The following is a 21,450-nucleotide window of genomic DNA, read 5'->3' as shown; positions in this document are numbered from 1 at the left end:
AGCCACCAGCAGTATCCCAAACCCACCAAGAGCAATGCTCCACATCCAGCCATGAGCAGTATCCCCAACCCAGCCAAGACTAATGTTCCACATCCAGCCACCAGCAGTATCCCCAACCCAGCCAAGACTAATGCTCCTCATCCAGCCACCAGCAGTATCCCCAAATAAGACTAATGCTCCACATTGAGCCACCAGCAGTATCCCAAACCCAGCAAAGACTAATGCTCCAAATCTAGCCAAGAGCATTATCTAAAACCCAGCCAAGAGCAATGCTCCAAATCCAGCCATGAGCAGCATCCCAAACCCAGCCAAGAGCAATACTGCAAACCCAACCAAGAGCAATGCTACAAATCCAGCCAAGAGCAGTATCCCAAACTCAGCCAAGGGCAATAGTACAAACCTAACGAAGAACAATGCTCCACATCCAGCCAAGAGCAGTATCCCCAACCCATCCAAGGGCAATAACACAAATCCAGCCAAGATTAATGCTCCAAATCCAGTCAAGAGCAGTACCCAAACCCAGCCAAGAGCAATACTGCAAACCCAACTAAGAACAATGCTCCACATCCAGCCACCAGCAGTATCCACAACCCAGCCAAGACTAATGCTCTACATCCAGCCACCAGCAGTATCCCCAACCCAGCCAAGACTAATGCTCCACATCCAGCCACCAGCAGTACCCCAAACCCAGTCCAGACTCATGCTCCACATCCAGCCACAAGCAGTATCTCAAACCCAGTCCAGACTCATGCTCCACATCCAGCCACCAGCAGTATCCCCAACCCAGCCAAGACTCATGCTCCACATCCAGCCACCAGCAGTACCCCAAACCCAGTCCAGACTCATGCTCCACATCCAGCCACCAGCAGTATCCTCAACCCTGCCAAGACTCATGCTCCACATCCAGCCACCAGCAGTACCCCAAACCCAGTCCAGACTACTGCTTCACATCTAGTCAGGAATAATGCCGCACAACCAGCTCTTAATACAGCCACAGGATGGCGTGGGACTCAAGCTAACAGACAGGATTTCACATTCAAAAGCAATCAAACTTATGACATGTAATTTCTTACCCACATAACAAAAAGTCTGTCAAAATTAGTGAGAATACAATGTTTATCCTAGTATCACAAAACTTCAGATCATTTGCTGCAGGGCCTGTGCTCAAAAATCGTTCAGTTCCAAACTGTAACCAGAAACTATCACCTGTAAGCCAATCTAATTTTTATTGCTTACCCAACTGCTTGACCATGATCACATATAAGCTTCATATACCCTAATTCTTTGAACTCATCACCCAATATTTTGAAGCATTCTGATAGAATAAAAGGGTGTAGAGAAATAACTGGCACAATTTTATGACGCCTACACCTTCAGTGACACAGGCAAATCATTTTAGTATCATTTTCACAATAAGTGTATTCATAAATTTCATTACAAAAAGTGTATTAGCGGTTGAAAGGGTTGATGATTTACAGTATATTGCACTGTATTCTAAGTGTGTGGTACATGTATTGTAAGAGGTTACTATTAACAATGGGTTGATCACCGCTGTATTTCATCTGATGATGAGAGAGGTTACTTCAGCTAATTCCTCACCCCCCTTCTTTCACAATAGTTCAGTTTTCTTTCAGCTGAGGTATTATTTTGTATAATATAGCATGCTCTTTTTCTTTTATCATCCAAAAGATAAGTGAAATTTTCTAATAAATAAAATACAATAAAAAAAGAACAAGTGTAGTAGTGTTTCATTTCCACAGCCATTCTAAATGCCCAGGTAATGAAACATCTTCTTTATTCTAAATCCCACATTCACACATTCAACAGTCGCTTATCCTGGATCAAGCACAGTGTCATAATCTCACGATTCTATCTCTTAACAATTATTCACAGCTCATTCTGTAACCATAAAATCAACATACATGTACATGTACTAATATTATGCAAATCTGCTTTCTGATTATATCAGAATGTATCAGTAACAATACTTAACTTAAATTCTGTAAATATCCTAAACAGACAAAGCTGTGAAGTATAATTGTAACACATGTTGTTTTTTTTTTAATGAAAACGCATGTTTCCAAATCATATGCTGCTGCTGCCAACAAATTCCAACTGCCATTGACATACATAATTGCCCTATTGCTATTTGGATCTAAAATCAATGACAATCAATAAACAAAATATACTTTCTCACTGGCTGACAAATGATGAAACTTGTCCGAAGGTACATACAGGACATGGCACCATTATAGAGGATAAAACCGGAAGTATTTATGCATTTGATATATATATATCATTGTTATTTAACGCCAAGCTCAAGAATTTTTTCTTCATTTGTACGATGGCAGTTTGTTTAATCGAGGAAGGAAACCTGAATGCCAAGAATAAGTCACAAACCTTTGGCAAACTATTGAAGAAATTTCCCATTCAGATATGCTCACCACACTGGTGAAAGATAAGTGGTCAGCTAATGTTAGATAACAATACGAATGTCGTCGACCACATATTGACACCTGTGAACAGTGACAGTTAAGAATCAAAAACTTTTGTATCCAAGACTGGGATTGAACCTGTACCTCGATTGTCTTAGTGACTGAATAACAAGTGTTTGAACCAATTAGCCAAGATCTGCACAACAAGGGATATTGTGCAGTGATACTTGATCACTGTAAATACTGTTAGAAGGGAAAATGATTATCAACTTACAAGACAAGGTGAATCTTTTTCATCTATCACTGTTGAAACCAATTATTTTTACTTGTCATCAGAACAATTTCTGTGGTATTCAATCTTGACTGTAGTTTAATTCAATTATTTATCTGTATCAACAGTTTTGTTTCAATAATGTGTGATAAGATTTGACTCACAGGTCAATATACCCACCCATGTGGTAATAAAAGTGTAGTGTAAACTATTTGTTTCAACCGACAATTTTACACTTTATAAATAACAAATACATATCTACACATAAATCATGGAAATAATGCTATAACTTTTATAATGCTATTTATCTTCCACTATGACAGGATTAAGTGAAAACAAAATCCCTTTTATTCATTTGTAATAGATATAAAAAAAGACTAAGAAAAATGGACTATTCAAAAAGCAGGCTAAAATTTGGACAGTGATAAAACAAACATGAAGACAGTGTGACATGAAGACTGTCATGGCTTGTCCCAGATTGGCATGTTTTCGACTTCACGACATTTCAAAAGCTCCAAACAAGATTTATTGCAAACATAATTTACAGCTGCTAGATCAATCTTGGGATTCCAAAATCAATCAGATGAAGATTGCACAAACACTGAAACATATACATGTATTCACTTTGTCACATTTCTCCTGACACAGACCAGCTGCCACTTAACAACCAATCAGGCCGTCAGGATTTTTTGGTGCTGAACAGTTTGCCAGTCACTGGGCAGACATGTTTGTTTTTGGCACAATGTACATGAGTCACAACTCCATTTGGATAACGCACAAACGTGGTCTCACTGAAAGCTCGGTTACACACTGCACACATTCTGAAAAAGAGAATAAAAAACACATTCCTTAAATTGCTGGCTTGATAGTTATTCGCACAAACTGAATATTTGATTTCTTGACTGACTAGATCTTACAAAATATTCACACCATGGTTGTTTACAATATGTTTCCAAAATAAGCAAGTCACACTGAACTATCATGTCAAAATAAGTCAGTAACAAATAAACATCACCATACTTAAGTTACTTGAGTGGTGTTTGGTTTTTTCTCTTATTTGACACATGTTATTTGTGGAGGAACCCACCCTCTTTGAACAGTTTTTTGAAAGACCTCCAGATCTAAATCCACAGCTGAGACAGTAAGAGCTTGATGTCAGAATGAATAATGGTCTTCAGCTGGCCATAAAATGTATCTGACCTTTGATCCTTTTTTAATATGCCATTTTCGTTTGTTCAGTTAGTCATCAGTTCAACTTCCAAGTACTCACTGTTCCTCCGTCAGGACGACAGGATCGCTCTGTAGCTGAATAGATGCCTGCTTGACCTGTAAATTCTCTCCCCTAGCTAACATACGTTCTATCCGAGTTGTCCTTGAGTGGTTCATACTCTTACGGGTGGCCCGTGATAAAAACTGGGAGAGAAGACCTACAGACCAGGAGTCAGGTAACGCCTGCAACACCTGCCAATACACACATACACCGAACTTAGATCATAACGTGACTCACTTTCAATGTCGACACAGTAATACATGTGGTGCTGACTTACTGCAATACCATGCTGACAAAAATTGACATGATGAAGTCTGAGGATGCTTAGTCTCAGTAATTTGCCTTTGCACATTTTAAATACATTCACGAAAGCAAACTTAAGTATTTGATTGTTATTTTAACTTGTATAAAATTTAAATATTAGGGATCAACAACTAAGCTAAAAACATAAAGTTATACATTCATATCTTACCTTAACAGTATCAAAGTCTGACTCATTACTATTTAACAGAGCCACCGCTGGGCCTAACAGTACATCTCGCCTTCTGATGAACAGAAACACAACATGATGTCAGGGTACAGTGCTTGTACTTTGTATGAACAAGAACAGACCCCAACTATGGGGCAGTTGTGCCTTAAATCATCAAAACTGCAGGGAATGTTGAAAATACATGCATTTCAATCTTACATGTGGAGGTATGAGAAAGACCACCCATAGGTCTAACATTTCAATGTTAAGTACCATGGAGGCATGAGAAATACTGCCATAATCGGCCCAGTACAAAGACTGGATGATTTCCCACTTCTAAAAAAGTTTGAAATTGGTCAATGACTGAAGATTAACATACCTATAAGAATGTAATGTCAGGTATGTTTTGATTCTTTCTCAAACAACAAATATGTGCTTACAGGCAGAACTAATTTCAAGAGTACATCTGATGTTGGTAAGTTTCCATAATTATTAATTTCTAGGAATATTGTACCAAATTTTAAACTAATGTTCCTGATACGATAATGATACCAGTATAATAAAGTCCAATGCTTATTCACTTGCACTTAGTCCTCATGTACTTACTCATAGTTAGGATCTAAGTACACATTCAATAATATATGGAACAGTCGCTTTCTGTAGGAATGTTCTTTGCCGTGGGAATTCACCAAACAATAGTTTTCAGCACCACCATAATCTTTAAGTTTGTGAACTAAAATCCTCAATGCCTTATCATGTTCTTCCAGCTGCAAATATCAAACAAAAACTTGATAAGCAAATGATATCTACATCCTCAATCTGATACCTCTTCTGTTTCAACACACAACTATACGAAAATTCCAAGGAGGCCAATACTATTCATTTATTAAAAAAATCAATCAAAAACTTCCACGAATACTCAAAATAACAGTGAAAGAACAGTATATATAAGTGGGCACAACGCTGATGAATGATCAGTCACACTAAGGGGGATAACTCTTGTAGTGTAGGCCCTGGCAAGGTCTTCACCACCAGCAAACTTTTACTCTACTAAATAAACTTGATCAACTTCAACAAACATCCTACCTTTCCGTAGAGTATGGCACACTCTGCATACATATCAGTCTCTCGAACCTTTCCCAAGATCAACTGAACTCGGTACAAGTTGGACATTTGTAACATGTGACGTAGCTTCGATCTAAAACAAACACAACACGAATCATGTTAAATCCCTCACTCCATTTCACATTTCAAGAAGACCTGGATGCCATCCTGAGTCGGAGTCAGCAGTTTATTGTCGTCCACATAGCATCTCAGTGACACCATAGTTGAAATATTAGTGCAAAGAGACACCATTTTGAAGAGACTATACTGGAGATTTTAAGCAAAAATCAATTAGATCAAATCAAATTTTCAGCATTTTTTCAGAATGGCTCAAATTATTTCCTTTGAGTAAATATCAGACAGGTACCTGTACTATTTATACTGTTAAAATGATTTTGAAGTTTGAAAAAGTTATAATGCTACTAGTGTTACAAATTTTAGAAAATTTATTACCTATTTTGAGCAATAACATGTGCAGAGAGAAGGCTAATATATTTTGGAAGGTAGTTACTTTGGCTATTCTAAAATAATAACAAACATTTGCACTGATCGATTATTTGCCAAAAATCTGCAGCATAGCTTCTTTAATATGACTGAAATAATGCTGAAAGTTACATTACATCTCAAACTATAGACAAACAGGTTATTGGTTTTTCACAGTCATGTAATAAACCCTGAGCCCTCACCTGGCAATGTCTTGGTCCTCTTTCTTTGCACTGGGGTCCTTAAGCAGTTTGAGCACAGCATCTAGGTACAGCACAGCCAGGTGGGTGTGGTACTTTTCCTTCTGTTAACAGTCACACATCATACACATGAACAGAACAGGATGCCATATGTAATTGTCACAGATCATACACATGAACAGAACAGGATGCCATATGTAACTGTCACAGATCACACATGAACAGGACAGGATGCCATATGTAACTGTCACAGATCACACATGAACAGAACAGGATGCCATATGTAACTGTCACAGATCACACATGAACAGAACAGGATGCCATATGTAACTGTCACAGATCACACATGAACAGAACAGGATGCCATATGTAACTGTCACAGATCATACACAAGAACAGAAAAGGATGCCATATGTAACTGTCATCAGCAGCTCAAAGAGTCACTAAGTACATCAAATTGTTGACATCTCGTGTTTTAACATGGGTCATTTATTTACTGAGGCGTCTGAGTAAGAAAAGGACTTTCTGCAGGATGTCTCAGCTATTGAAAAAATTAGCATGTTAATATACAACAGTCTCGAACATGTTATCAGGGGCAGTTCATTAAAGCAATTGTGGATTGTCCACTGAGAAAACAGTCTAACATTACAATCTACTGACAAAAGGTCCCCAAATTTACTTTTTGGCTGTGGTTTCACACAACCCTTACAATACTTACATGATTTGGCTTACTGACCATGGTATTATTTGTCACTGTTTAACCAAATTTACCGAAGTTCAAGAAATATAATGAACGATATATAATAATATGCACCTAAAATTCATGTATGACAAGTTTAGTTTTTCATTCTATATAATTATTATGTATTTTATTTATTTGATTGGTGTTTTATGCCATACTCAAGAATATTTCACATACACGATGGCAGCCAGCATTATGGTGGGAGGAAACTAGGCAGAGCCCGGGAGAAACCCATGACCATCCGCAGGTTGCTGGAAGACCTTCCCACTTACATACAGAATTATTAAGTTAAACTTCTACAAACCTCAAGTTTTTTCTGAAAGACAAGATACTCCAGGTAAGAAATGACAGCCTTTGGGAATTTGTGTAGATAGTCGACAACAGTGTCAGGCCGCAATCTCTCTGTCTGAGCTTCTGACGCAGGACGTTCCGTGAAAATCTGAAACATATCACACTTGGCTGATGATTGCATAGTCTGGAAGGTCATACTTTAAAGTGTCAATTTTCCTAGCAAACATTCAGGGGACATTAAAAATTCAAGATAATACATACTTATTCATATACCATTACATGAACATGAATCAAGGGAATAAACAAAAGATTTTCCCCGGACTTTCACGGACTTAAATAGTTTTGTTTTCAGGCACTTTCAAGGATCTTAATCCACATGCAAATGAGCAACCATACTTTTTATATTAACTTGTTTGTACAATGACATAGACATACATTAACCCCACATATCTGATTGACAATGACATCCCCCACAATGGTCACAGTGTCTGACTGGTAATTTGAAAACCTACAGTCATATCCCTGAACTACCATTGGAACTGCGCAAGATGACTTGGACTTGGCTTGTCAGTATACATGATATACATATGCAGTGTGACTTTATTGGGCATCAGTGTCAGTTACCTACATGTACAGCATGGCACTTCAATGACCACACTTCTGTAGCATCAGGCACCTACATGTACAGCATGGCACTTCAATGCCCACACTTCTGTAGCATCAGGTACCTACATGTACAGCATGGCACTTCAATCACCAAGCTTCTGTAGCGTCAGGTACCTACATGTACAGCATGGCACTTCAATGCCCAAGCTTCTGTAGCGTCAGGTACCTACATGTACAGCATGGCACTTCAATGCCCACACTTCTGTAGCGTCAGGTACCTACATGTACAGCATGGCACTTCAATACCCACACTTCTGTAGTGTCAGGTACCTACATGTAGAGCATGGCACTTCAATGCCCACACTTCTGTAGCATCAGGTACCTACATGTACAGCATGGCACTTCAATGCCCACACTTCTGTAGCATCAGGCACCTACATGTACAGCATGGCACTTCAATGCCCACACTTCTGTAGCATCAGGTACCTTTCCCCATATCACATAATAGAAGATTCTGGCATGTATTTTGAGATTTTTAAGCCATTATCTTACATATCTAGTGTACATCACAACTGCAAGTTATTCTTGACAATTTCAGGTCAGAAAACAAGAAAATTCAATTATATGAAATGAACCGATTTATTCTTTAAGCTTTACATGGCCACCAGCTGATTTTCATGTAACTTCATGTTCAAAATCATTATATGTATATCATAAAAGATAAATAAATAAAAAAATACAAAAAAAAAAATGAATAATGTCTCATGTATGGCAACTGTTTTCAGTTCATCCAGTTAACTTTTAATCTGCCAGCATTTCCGTCAGCACTGGCGCTCAGTTGGCATCAGTTTTGGACGAGGCTACATCAATCGCATCGTTTTTATTGCACCCATATCACATGTAAAGGTTGCTAAAGATGTGCTTTCCTGGCATGGTGAAGTCTGGAGTAACATGTGAGAGTCCATCCTCAAGAAGACGAACTTAGCTTTTGGTTTGTATCCTATCACTTTCAGAAACAGGACAGCGGTATCAGATTGACAGGAGCGACATCTAGCGATGGTTACCTCCCTTAACATCGGTATGTATAATCACAGTTACACTTGTGTTCAACTATTTTTGGTCTACAGTATATTTAAGCAAATTTCACTAAGCATTTAACATACATGTTTATTTGGCAGTAAACTACTTGTAACAAAAAAATACTAAGGACAAATTTCTAAATTTCAAGCACTTATTTAAAAATACATGATTTTCAAGGACTTTCAATGTCTGGAAATCACTTCATCTAAAATCAAGGACTTTCAATGTCTGGAAATCACTTCATCTAAAATCAAGGACTTTCCATGTCTGGAAATCACTTCATCTAAAATCAAGGACTTTCCAGGATTTTAAGGACCCCTACAAACCCTGCGTAAGCACTGATCTTGGAAAATTTCATGATCAGGAATCATGATGTATGAACAATTAAAATTATTCTTTAGAACCTTTCCCTCTGCTCCAATCTTAATGAACTAATGTCCAAATGCTCCCAGCTGGCAGGCTGTGATATCACAGTGTATCACACTCACCTTCACTCCAATGTCTTCATCCTTCTCCAAAGCCCAGTCCACATACTTCCATATCAACTCATGATCACTTAAACTACAAATTAAACATTTCATGATTCAGAGTAATATATGGCTTTATTCTTCACATCATTATATAATTTATTGCCAAGATATGGCTTTAATACTACTGGTGTGGCGCTAAACCCAGATCAGTTAAACATTCTAATAATTTATTTAAAGTTAATTTCATTTACTGAAACAAGCATGTGTGACCGATAAGGCTTTCAGTTCTTGCTCTTTCTTCTGATTAAAGGTAAAAGATACTTCAGCTCATGTCAAATGCAAAGTGACTTCTTTCAACTGCATTTAGAAGCTTGGTTGGCTAACATAAGATATACATGGATTACAGCTTCTATTTATTCAGTGAGCGACATTTCGGTATAACTGCTATTCATTCAGGGGGTGATGTTTTCATGTAGATACTAATACCATTATCAAGCATATCATGCCTAACAACAGTATTATTTATTTATTCAAGAATATTTCACTTATACGACGGCGGTCAGCATTATGGTGGGTGCAAACCGGGCAGAGCCCGCGGGAACCCACGACCATCCGCAGGTTGCTGAGAGACCTTCCCACTTACGGCCGGAGAGACAGCAGTATTACTGTAATTTTTCAAACTTTTTGTGTGTTTGCAAGGCCTTCATTCAAGCAATTACTGAAGGCATTATTCTGTATTGCCTGATAAAACTATACTTTATGTGAAGCCATGAAAATGGCCAAACCAACCAACGTAGTTTTGTTCCAAAAACAAATTAAAAATGAGCATAAACTACACAGAAAGTTAATCTTTCTATGCGAAAAAGTTGAGGAATTAAGGTAGTATCTATACTGAAACGTCGCTCACTGAATAAATAGAAGTTATGATCCATATATATCTTCTGTTGTCAAATGCAAATCTTCATTACAGGGAACTTGTACCACAATCACCTGAGTTACTGTGAAACACAATTATGTGTGGAAATATCTACAAGACTTTAACAAGCAGCCTCATAAGTATGCCATGTACATCAAGAAAGCTTTATACACATAATGTTGTGATAGAAGATTGTCAGAAAACTTACTTTGCCAGAAACTCCACAACAAACTCAAACCCTGGGAAGGACTCATCCTCAATCTCGCCATTAACAAGCCTGGTAATGATAAAAACATCTCAACAAATGAAGCGTCAAAGCTGCCAATTTAGCTATTAACTCACATATGTGCAAGTATTTCCTAATTTGAGAGGGCAACGAAAAATTCACATTTCCTGCAGGTAAAGTTAAGTTTTGCACGTTGAAATTAGATAACTCAAATACAGAAATTATTTCTAGAGACATATGCAGATATGTTCAGTATCTTGCAAAATGTTTGAAGCATGGAAAACAATGACTAGCATGTTAGGTCCTGCCACATAAACATGGTCTATTTCCTGTGGTGTAGAACAGCTCATAAGGTACATGTAAATGACCTAAATTTTTGCTCATTTTTTTTTCATCTGAGAATTTTGTTGATCTTAGAAGGGTGCTCTGGAAGGTAATGATGATATCCTACTGGAAAAGTAAGTTTCACCTCTCAACGTAAGACTTTATATGGAGTTTGCTTGCTATCACACATTCAATTTTTGGGACAAAAAAATCAACTCTTACCTGCTCCATGTGTGCAGAGCTTTGTCATTCTCCCCGTGGAACTTGTAGAGCAGGCCGAGGGCGTGATACCTGTGGTACTGCTCTAGCACCTCTGTACAGTCCTTGAGGTCACAGCCAGAGTCAATGGCGATCAGGGGGATTAGTTCAGGGGAGTTAACCTCTGCATACAACTTCAGAAGTGCTCCATCTATCTCCTGTTGGAAAAGGAACTACGGCTTTGATTTCTCTGGTAACACCTTCTATTTGATTTTTTTTCACCCAGAAGGAAAGCACTGTGCATTATATCATCAAAACATCTACCAATATTTGGATTTCGCCTCATTCCTCAACCTTTTCACAAATAAAAGAGCAACTTTCAGGGCATCTTATGCACATCTTATCTGACTTTGAAGACAAGACTACATTGCTTCGATTGGTCAATTTCAGGGCTTCACAAATAGTGTAATGTTTTCCATCTACACAGAATAAAACCTTCAGAATATGTTTAAATAAACACCTTGCAAACAAGCGAAAAGGTTGCAGTAATACAATTATGAGACTTCAGCATTGATTATTTTTTTAAATACATGTTTCATATCTAAATTTTTGTCATCCTGGCAGCAGGTGGGGTAAAGAAGGGATACAGCACTGTGGATACCTCCTGGGCAAGTAAGTTAAACAGATAACATTGCTGCTGTACAAAAGGCAAGCATCTTCACAGATTTTCATCACATGCTGCTGTCAACCAGGTCACTGAACTCAACTTATATATAATTGCTGTTGTACATGGGCCTTTTCTCTTCTATATACGTACAAGTATATATAAACAAATTATTACGGAGGACCGTTGCTGTCTAATTAATCATTCTTCTCACTGTAGTTCATAAGGCCAGACAAACAAGTTTGCCAATGTGAGCCTCTCTCTAAATAGTCTGCAGCTTTAAGTCAGTAGATCTGTCATGTACCTGGCAACAGGACACTTTCATGTCCTTACTTGTAAACCTGGTAAAGGGCGTGTAACGGGAAAGTTTTTCAGTACTGTGTTAAACACCATGTACATAAATAACTTGATATAATGACAAATAATGGTGCTGTGGAAGATACTGACCTGTTTAAATCCCATGCCTTCTCTTGTTCCACGGATCTCCTCCAAATAGGACCTAAGGAAGTATTTGTATTCCTTCATGACCTCTATGTCACCTTTGGTCAGCTGATTGAGGTCAGCGATGTCATGGAGAGGGGGAACAGCCCGGGCAAAGTTAGAAGAGGAAGGCAGCATTTTGGGGTAAAGGCTGAGTACCTATTCAAGTATTCAACATACAGAAATTCATGAATGTGAAAATTATAGAATAAATAATGCTGGTACCATGAATATATTATCTAGACTTGACTCTGATTCACTTCTGCCCAAAAATTAGATTTCTTAATAATCATTAAAAGATACATTTTTTAAAAGTAAAAGTCATATTATGAATCGTAAAAGACTACATTATACATTTAATAATGTGAAATGAATAAGAGTCACACATGGATGCACTTGGGCATTAGGTGTAATAACAAAGATTTGCAACTGTGAGGAAAACAAAGCAGAAAAAAACTGGAGCACACTGACCTCTCTGACATCAATTTGGCCGCCTTTAAACAGCTCTCTGGCCTCCTCAAAGTGCTGCTGACTGAATTCAATGAATGCCGCCTGCTGCTGGATGCGACGAAACAACTGCTCAAGAGAAAAACAGAACAAGGCTGTGATATGTCCATGTTTAAATTTTCACTAGAGCTAAATGTTTTCATAACTGGTATCCTAGATCTGTACAAACAAACACGAAACTGGGATAGTTTGACATTGCTATATAACGGGAATAATGATTACTTCATAACGATATAACGATAATAACGATTTGTGCTAATAAGCTAAGAATTTGTTTACTAATAAGGAACATCTTATTAGAGTACTTACTTACCAACCTTTAAATGCACCTCATAGAAGATGACATAATGCTTACTACTGGATGCAGTCTGACGCTGATTAAACTGGATGTCAGATTGGGTTTCATATCGGACGTCAATTTCACAACACTTCATCAATCATATTTCTTGTAACTTTTTTTTATATAACATGGGGTTCAGATTAAGTTTTGTGAAAGTGAGCTCTGAATTTTACATCTGATTAATACAAAAGATCTACCATAATGCTAATTTGGACCTAATCCTTGGGTACACATTGTGAACACTTAATAGTTGGAATATGAGGCATATCTATCACAATCTTAACTCCAAATTCGCACAAAATTAGCATTGTTATGAGTTTTAAATTTGACTTAAATTAAGATTGAGTATTTAACGGTTATGGTGCAAACTTTATTTGTAATCCATAAACTCATTCTTATGGCTAAGTATGCATGTAAGCTTGGGGTTTAACATTGTACTTAACAATTTTTGTACCATATGACAACAAGTAAATAAGTGGGTGTACATATATTGTGTTTTCTTGTGACACTGAAGCGGTCTCTTATGGCTAAGTGATTTGGCCACCGATTATGGCGTAAACTTAATGTGTAATCCAGAAACTCACTCTCATAAACTTCTCTCGGCTCAGCCCAGTCTTCTTAGCATTCTTGGTGAGCTCTAAAGCCTCAGCTACTCTCTTGTCTGCCAGAAGGGACTGGATCTGTCAGCAGAGAAACATCAATATTGTTATTCACAGAAGCACTACTGGCATATTCTAACTAAAATGGAGCTAACTGAACTGGATGCTCCTTTTTGACAACTTACAACAAAGATATTCAACTCGCCATTGAGGCTTTTTATTTCAGGTTGCAAAAATATATGTTTAAAAAAGAAAGAACAAAAAATTTGGTTTCCAGCACCCGTGAAACTAAAAAAAAAAAAAATAACAAAAAAAATTCTACCGTAAAATTTTTTAATATAAATGTACTACTCTAAAAAAATGCTAAATGACCTTGTAAGACAAACCTGTTTTTCCCAGGCTACAGGAACAAGGCTGTATATCTCTTTGGCAGACGACACAAAAATCTTCCCATCATACTCGCCTAGGTATGAACCACCTTGAAATGGTATGCTTTGTTTCTGCTGCTGATCTAAAATACTGTTAGGTCAAATGCAAACCATTTTTATTCATGTTTCTTCTTACATGAAGTACGTATGTAGAATCCTAGGCCCGAAAAGTGCTTAATTGGTACTTAAACAAAACTAAAATCAATCAACACTAATAAATAAAGAAATATACAAATTATTAAATAGTCTTTGTACAAAATGAAGTCTAATGCATTTAACAAAAATCATTTAAATCCAACAAATTTTCAAGAATACCGTTGTATCTTAATCAAATATTTTATTTGGAATAAGGTCTCCTATTAAAGGAGTTTCGCCTAGTATTAAATTTACAATGTTCACATATCTTGACTTACAAGCACAACAGCAAGCCTCTAACTAGAGGTTTAACAAACCAAATGCAATATGACATCAGTTACCTGTGAACGGATATGAACTCATCATTCATGGAGACGATATAGGGATGGACGAATGTCACACCTATCAGATTGTTGTTCCACTGTAGAGGAGGCCTCTGGGATATCCCTGCAGATGTGACGAACATGCCAAGAGCACTGGGACCACTTAACAGAAACTCCTCCTGTGACCAATGAGAAAGCAGCACACTAAACATCTGAATAACTTGTGAATGCTACCATGATTATGACATGCCCAAGCAAAAACCTGGCTCTCTACATAATATGCCTTGAAAACATATTGGTTTGTTTTATTTGATTGTAGTTAAATTATGTCATGTATACTGCAAATCTTCTAACTTTTAGGACAATGACAGCAGTCATGAAAGCCAAAAATTACATTTCCCTCTCAGTTTCTTCGGGAGAGCATATCTTATATGTTGTTCATTAGATGGACTAGTCATGTGACAAGAGAGAAATTGTGTGTTTTTGTTACAATTACATGTACATGTATATTGGTTAACAGGACCACGCCTGATGTTCCAAAACTTACAAGAATTATAGTATTTAACAAAATTGCAGATATAAATTGGCAGTCATCTTTGGGAAAGAAACTTGGCAGAACAAGGAGAAAATCATTGCACCTCACTACACTTATACCACTCCCACATTATAACACACTTAATAACAAATACGTGTACTGACACTGTTGCAAACATCAGTCAAATGTTACAGTGAGGAAAACCTTCACATCTTGTACCATCTTTGAACTTAGGCTTTTGGTGATTATGTTATTATTCAAAGGTAACTATCAGGGTTAGATCAAGGGTCATTCTGGACCCTTTAAAGAATCAAAGGAATGATGGGGCTTTATCTTTCATATTTATCAATCACTGAGTTCGCAACGGCAACGGAGGGGAGGTAACTCCATAATAACAAAAAGGTTTGTCCACCTATTGGTGCTGCTAAAATCTCCACGCAGAGATTAACCTTAGAAATAATGTGTAAAAATTGGCACAAACCACCTATCAAGAGAGTTTGCTGCTTTGAACGAACTGTGCAATAATGGTTGGACAGAAAAGTGGTGCCATGCCTGGTAGTGGAAGAGCCCGGCCTTCTCTGTATTTGGTCATTCTTTTTTTAAATAAGGACACATCTTTAAAATCCTGGATATAATTTGGGCTATGATACTATGCTGATTTGACTCACAATTTACATCTGCCATTAAAATGTGTCCATTCCTACATCACTGTCTGTCAGTGGATGAAGAACTTTCTATACCACATACCATTTATAACAAAAGATTTGTTTCCCAACAACAGTGTCGTAATTAATGAGCATAAGACAAGGCAAAGAGAACTAGTGAAATAGCTCGTCAAATGATAATGGTTTGAACTGAATGCTCTGCCACTGAGGACACTCTGAAAAAATCTATGATGAAAACTTACTTGTTTTGGAGGAATTACTTTAGTAAGTGGTTAAACTGGTTGTTAACGGATAATGAGACTAAGTTACTTATTTAGCATAGTTCTTTACCTTACTGATCCTCTTGATGATAGCTTTTGTGTGTTCATTCTCCAGTGGGAAGAGATCTTGGACATTGTTACTCTCATAGTTAATCATACAATACTGGGAGGTCAAGGCAGCACATACAAACACTCCATCCATACTCTGTGGAATATAAACATCAGTAACGTCTACAAATTTATATCCTGGTAGGATACCTCATCTAATCATAGAACATGACACTCTACCCACTCACAAAACACAAACACCAGATATGACATCACACCTAGTAACAGAACACCAAAAACTGACACCAGACAGGACACCAATCCAGTTAATGGACATATGCATGACACAACATCAAGTCACAGAACACAGACACCTAACATTACACCTTACTCTGTGACAGAGCAAAGGTACCTGACATGACAACAACCAGGAGGAAAACCCGACACCAGACATGATACCCCACCCAGTAACAAAACACCAACACCAGTCATGACACCTACCAGTAACAGAACACTGACACCAGACATGACACACATCAACATCAGATAGATCTTACTGTGATATGTGTGAATTTTCAAAACTAGCTTGACTTGATCTTTCATGGCAGAGTGCACATTCTTGCCTGTACCCACCAGAATGAGAGCAGGCTCTGGTAAAGAAATGTCCCGCGTATGGATGATCTTATCCTCTGTCACTGTGTACAGTTGGATCTGCCTCTTCTTCAGTGCCACGCATACCTGTCAACAACAACGGTGACAGCGCACAAGTGCAAACAGGAGGTACCGCAAATACCAGGCAAGAATCATGACTTTGTACAAATAGAAAGAAGGTCAAATAAAATGTTCAAATTTGGTACCAAATCACAAGCAAATTTGGAAAAGTGAGTTTAAAACAAATTTCGCCCTTATAAACATACCGAGAAACAGAGATATAAAAAAATAAAGAATTAAATATATATTTAATTTAAAGATATTAAATCAGTAACGTTGAAAAGAATCTTGGAGTGAAAATATTTGGGCTAAGCGTTGGCAAGTATGACTGAATACGTGGAATTTTCAAATCTTCTTGAACCAGGATACCCGACACTGGTAATATATTACCATCTTAACTTTCACCCAGGAGAAATCATTGTTAAATATCTCACAACTCGACAAACATGTCATATACAGATAAAGAAGGTGCTGAAGTTGATATATAAGTAGGCCATACATGTACCTCTACACTGAATGGATTGGAGTGTACAGGGTTCTCGTTGAGACAGAAATAAACCACACCCTTGATCTTGGCACCTGTCAGGATTGGCTAGGAAAAAAAAAGTAACATCAAGTATAATTCTTTATCAAGATTATCGTATTCTCTCTAAAACGGTTTTACACATGAAATGGCATAAAATGAACAATGACATCTCTGATTAGATGCTACACACAATGCTCTAATGTTGCTATGATTAAATCTGTTAGAATTCAGTATACGGTAATCATAACGATACTGGGAGGCCTCAAAACGTCAACTTTGTAATACTGCTCAATGTTTCCATCCGCATCACTTTGTCTACTTATCACTCATCTCACCTCAAGGTCAAACATGTTCAGAAGGGTCAGTGTAGAGTCACACAGCACCATTATTCTGTTCAGGGCAGGGGCAGCCTTCAGCTGGCTAATTGGTTTTTTCTGAAATTAAAGGCAAAATGATTTATAAAATTACTAAAAATGGATCAAAAATTTTTCAAATGATCTTTTTCACTCAGGACCGGGTTTAATTTCTATACATTATTATTTTATACAAATGAAGAGGGCTTTACATTCTTAATAACAAAATCAGTCCAACATACTGGCAAACTACAAATTTAGTACTTTCAATGTTTTCCAGAGTATACCAAATTTAACACATCCTCTAATAACACTGATGCTCAGATGTTTTAGATGTGAAATGTGTACTGTGATTGTTTAACTCTACTCACTATTTTAATAATTCTCTAAAAAAATTAAAAGGTTATCTGAACACGTACCCTAACTCTTCAACCATTTCAACCGCCAATGCAACCAATATTTTGAAACATTCTGAGAGAACTCTGGGGTGTGGAGAAATAACTTGCACAGTTTTAAGAAGCTTTCCTCTTTAATGACACAAACACATCCTTTCCCTTGCCATTTTCATATTAACAGTGTCCATAAATTCCACTAAAAAAGTGCTTCAGTGGTTGAAAAGGTTGACGATTTACTGTGTTTAAGACAGGCCAAAACCTGTATGTCTAAGAAAAGTGCACACATAACAACCAGGCTTACCAGTGTCAAATACTTGTGGCCCTGTTTTTCACTGCCATACACAACTTTTCCAGACTGACTGGTTTTCTCTTCAAGGACATAATGTATCACAAAGCTGAAACACAAAAAAAAAACAGGATTCGAAACAATCTGTCTCATCAGCAAACAAACCAATATGTTCTATCATTGTAAGAGTCCTATATAGCAATATCAACTACGTACATGTAATTCCACAAGTGTCATACCAAAAAGCTTACTTTATGTGTCACTATACATCACTTACTACAGATAATACTAGCTTGATAATTAAATACCAGTAACAAATGCAAACACAAGAACTGTACGGTTTTCCTTTTCAAATGGTTGTCTAATACATACCAGTCATTGGTTCCAATGTAAAGGTTCTTCCCACATAGTTCAATACACTCAATCTGCAATGAGAAAAGATCTCATAAGTCAACAATACATACAACACCTCATGAAAGCATAGAAGTGCTCAGTGCAAAAAACTTATTTTTAGGGTATTATAAATAAGAATTTGAATACTGGAATCTCTGAACTAAATGCACCCAAATTTGATGCATTAATTAATTTATTTTTTTGATTGGTGTTTTACGCCGTACTCAAGAATATTTCACTTATATGATGGCAGCCAGCATTATGGTGGGAGGAAATCGGGCAGAGCCCGGGGGAAACCCACGGCCATCTGCAGGTTGCTGGCAGACCTTCCCACTTACGGCCGGAGAGGAAGCCAGCATGAGCTGGACTTGAACTCACAGCGACCGCATTGGTGAGCAGCTTCTGGGTCATTACGCTGTGCTAGCGCGCTAACCAACTTGATGCATTAAATTCAATGTATTAAACATTGTTTATTACATACATACATATATAAAATTTTAATCCACAAAGTCAACTAACTTCTAAGTCTTATTATAGCAGGAAAGGATGATAACCATTGCATTCAGTCTATTATATGGGTTGAAAATTTAATGAAAATGACCACACAAGATAAATCAGAACATGAAAACAACAGACAGCCTATTTCTAAATGGTTCTACTCATGAGTAATGTTTCAAAATATTCAATATAATTTTTTGAATGACTGCATAATTCCAAATTTGACCAATTAAAAATGACTGCAGATTTAACTTGATACCCAAAACCATTTATTATTAATTTTAACCAAAGTTATTAGATGATAATACAAAGAACTAATTTCGTTCTGTCTGCCTATCTCTTGAAGTGCTAGCAGTTCAAAAGATCCAAGTCTTTGCATATAATTTATCTCCAACTTGAGTTTAATTAACACTGGTATAAGGCCTGTCACACGTTGTTCAGAAAATAATGCATTTCCTCTTTGTTTCATTTGGATTTACAATTCACTCATTTATTAAAGATGCAACCAATATCAGCGAATCGGCGATCTGATTTTTTTGTTTAATTGTTGTAATGTGATCATGCAAGCATCGTATCCCATAATGACAGGTGGTACAACAACAACACTGGCTGCAGCAACCTGTGTCTTCGCCTTGTCCGACATCAGTTTCACCCGCTCAATGGCGGGCACGAGTTCAAAGGCCTTCACACTCATCCTGTTTGATCACAGGGATACATCCGGCGGGATAATTCTCATCTGTTCGTGAGAAACATAGTGACTGCTGTTACATCTCACATTCTGCATCTCTCACTTCCTTTTCTTTGACGCACCGCGCCATGTTTCCTCGCCGGGAACCACCCACCACAAAGGGGAGATAACCCACAGGATTCCCACAATTGCTCTGGGGTGACCAGTTGATACTTGATCAGACAGAGTTCAAATGTCACAGTCAGTTATTATAACCAAAAATTTTTTAAGTATACTGGCATAATTTTCCACTAAGATGCTTTGCTTACAATGTATGTACCGATATGCTTGTAGTGCTATGTCAAGAGGTTTATTGCAGGACTGAGTGGTTAAGACCCATAACCAGGTTGACACGAATTATGAGTTCAATTTCGGCCTTGGACAGGAAATTGGTTAGTTTCCCCACTCTCACAGTTCGTGAAGCCTAGTTGACAACAACAGGTTGACAATGCTTGTGAAGTCACTTATATACCACGAATATGGAGTGCACATCTGTGCTGGACATGTTCAGTGCACATCATGTACTGTCAGCAATTTGCCAGATGTCAGTGGTTTATCTCAAGCACTCAGATATCCTCCATCCATGAATTGACACCAATGTAAGAGTGAAAATTTCTTGGATGCCGATATGGCGTTTACAAAACAATCAAATATGGTATAGAAATAAATCAAGAGTGGAAGCCATATCGGTGCCAAATAACTAAAGTGCACTCTTTTGGTACCAGCCCAGTATTATGTCATTAACATTACTTAGATGCTTGTCTTTTAATCGCTCAGAGCCATGCTAGGTGTTGGTTTATTCTCAGCTTTGAGATTGCCTGCCTCTATTGCTCTAAGGGGGCTTGGTACCGATAAGCCGTTGACACCGTCAAGAGGGCAGTTTAAGTGGCCTTACAAGAACTTTGTTCAAGATCACTTACATCCACATCAATCTCATCGTCATACTGGGAGAAAATCTGTTCACCATGCATGGAAAGTTTGTCAGTTATGGTTATGCGCCAAAGGCCAGCAGTACACTCCACCAGATATTTCGGTTTCTTCAAATGATTTATTTATTTGTTTGATTGGTGTTTTACAAAGTACTTAAGAATACATGCATTTCACTTGTATGACAGAGGCAGGATTATGATGGGAGGAAACTGGGTAGAGCCCAGGGGAAATCCACGGCCGTCCACAGGTGGCTGACAGACCTTTCCATGTACGATGACAGAGGAAGCCAGCATGAGCTGGACTTGAACTCATCCTCCAAGTGAATAACACAGGGCATAACGTTAAAGATTGCTTAGTACAATTTCTTTTGTGATAAATTTAACATAAAAGTAGTCTTTTTGGACATGCTTTACTTATTAAACCACCAGAAAATTATAGTGAGTGAGTGAGTGCTTGGGATTTAACGTTGTGCTCAACAGTTTTTCTGTTATATGATGACGAAGGAATCCTTAGGGTGTATGTAATGTACCTCCTTGTTGCAGGACGGATTTCCACCGCTCTT

General features: G+C 37.6%; 2 protein-coding genes across 2 annotated transcripts; one reads left to right on the top strand and one right to left on the bottom strand.

Moving 5' to 3' along the window:
• The first annotated feature begins 51 nt into the window (after positions 1–51).
• LOC135467378 (small proline-rich protein 3-like) lies at positions 52–1,065 on the top strand. Its single transcript, XM_064745152.1, has 2 exons — positions 52–154; positions 572–1,065. Exons 1-2 carry the CDS (start codon positions 52–54, stop codon positions 1,063–1,065), a joined length of 597 nt encoding a protein of 198 aa, XP_064601222.1.
• A 100-nt stretch (positions 1,066–1,165) lies between these two features.
• LOC135466563 (transforming growth factor-beta receptor-associated protein 1-like) lies at positions 1,166–20,049 on the bottom strand. The gene is made up of 22 exons (XM_064744113.1): positions 19,851–20,049; positions 18,713–18,765; positions 18,356–18,449; positions 17,642–17,740; positions 17,286–17,372; positions 16,703–16,807; positions 16,092–16,226; positions 14,580–14,740; positions 14,062–14,194; positions 13,661–13,756; positions 12,701–12,805; positions 12,197–12,388; positions 11,110–11,303; positions 10,546–10,614; positions 9,440–9,512; positions 7,279–7,413; positions 6,236–6,336; positions 5,532–5,643; positions 5,052–5,212; positions 4,449–4,521; positions 3,977–4,167; positions 1,166–3,527 (listed from the first exon to the last, which is right to left on the bottom strand). Exons 1-22 carry the CDS (start codon positions 19,923–19,925, stop codon positions 3,386–3,388), a joined length of 2,586 nt encoding a protein of 861 aa, XP_064600183.1. The 5' UTR covers positions 19,926–20,049; the 3' UTR covers positions 1,166–3,385.
• Between the last annotated feature and the right edge of the window lie 1,401 nt (positions 20,050–21,450).

Source organism: Liolophura sinensis, chromosome 6 (genome assembly GCF_032854445.1).
Source record: "Liolophura sinensis isolate JHLJ2023 chromosome 6, CUHK_Ljap_v2, whole genome shotgun sequence".
NCBI lineage: Eukaryota > Metazoa > Mollusca > Polyplacophora > Chitonida > Chitonidae > Liolophura > Liolophura sinensis.
Note: the sequence above shows the minus strand (reverse complement) of the source record. Positions and strands in the feature narration are given on the sequence as shown.

Coding starts and splice junctions, on each gene's coding strand:
- LOC135466563 (XM_064744113.1), bottom strand. CDS start 19,925: ATGAGTGTGAAGGCCTTTGAACTCGTGCCCGCCATTGAGCGGGTGAAA. Junction 18,766..19,850: donor CGGACAAGGCGAAGACACAG/GTTGCTGCAGCC, acceptor TTCTCATTGCAG/ATTGAGTGTATTGAACTATG. Junction 5,644..6,235: donor GAGGACCAAGACATTGCCAG/GTGAGGGCTCAG, acceptor TGTTTGTTTTAG/ATCGAAGCTACGTCACATGT.
- LOC135467378 (XM_064745152.1), top strand. CDS start 52: ATGAGCAGTATCCCCAACCCAGCCAAGACTAATGTTCCACATCCAGCC. Junction 155..571: donor TCCTCATCCAGCCACCAGCA/GTATCCCCAAAT, acceptor CTCCACATCCAG/CCACCAGCAGTATCCACAAC.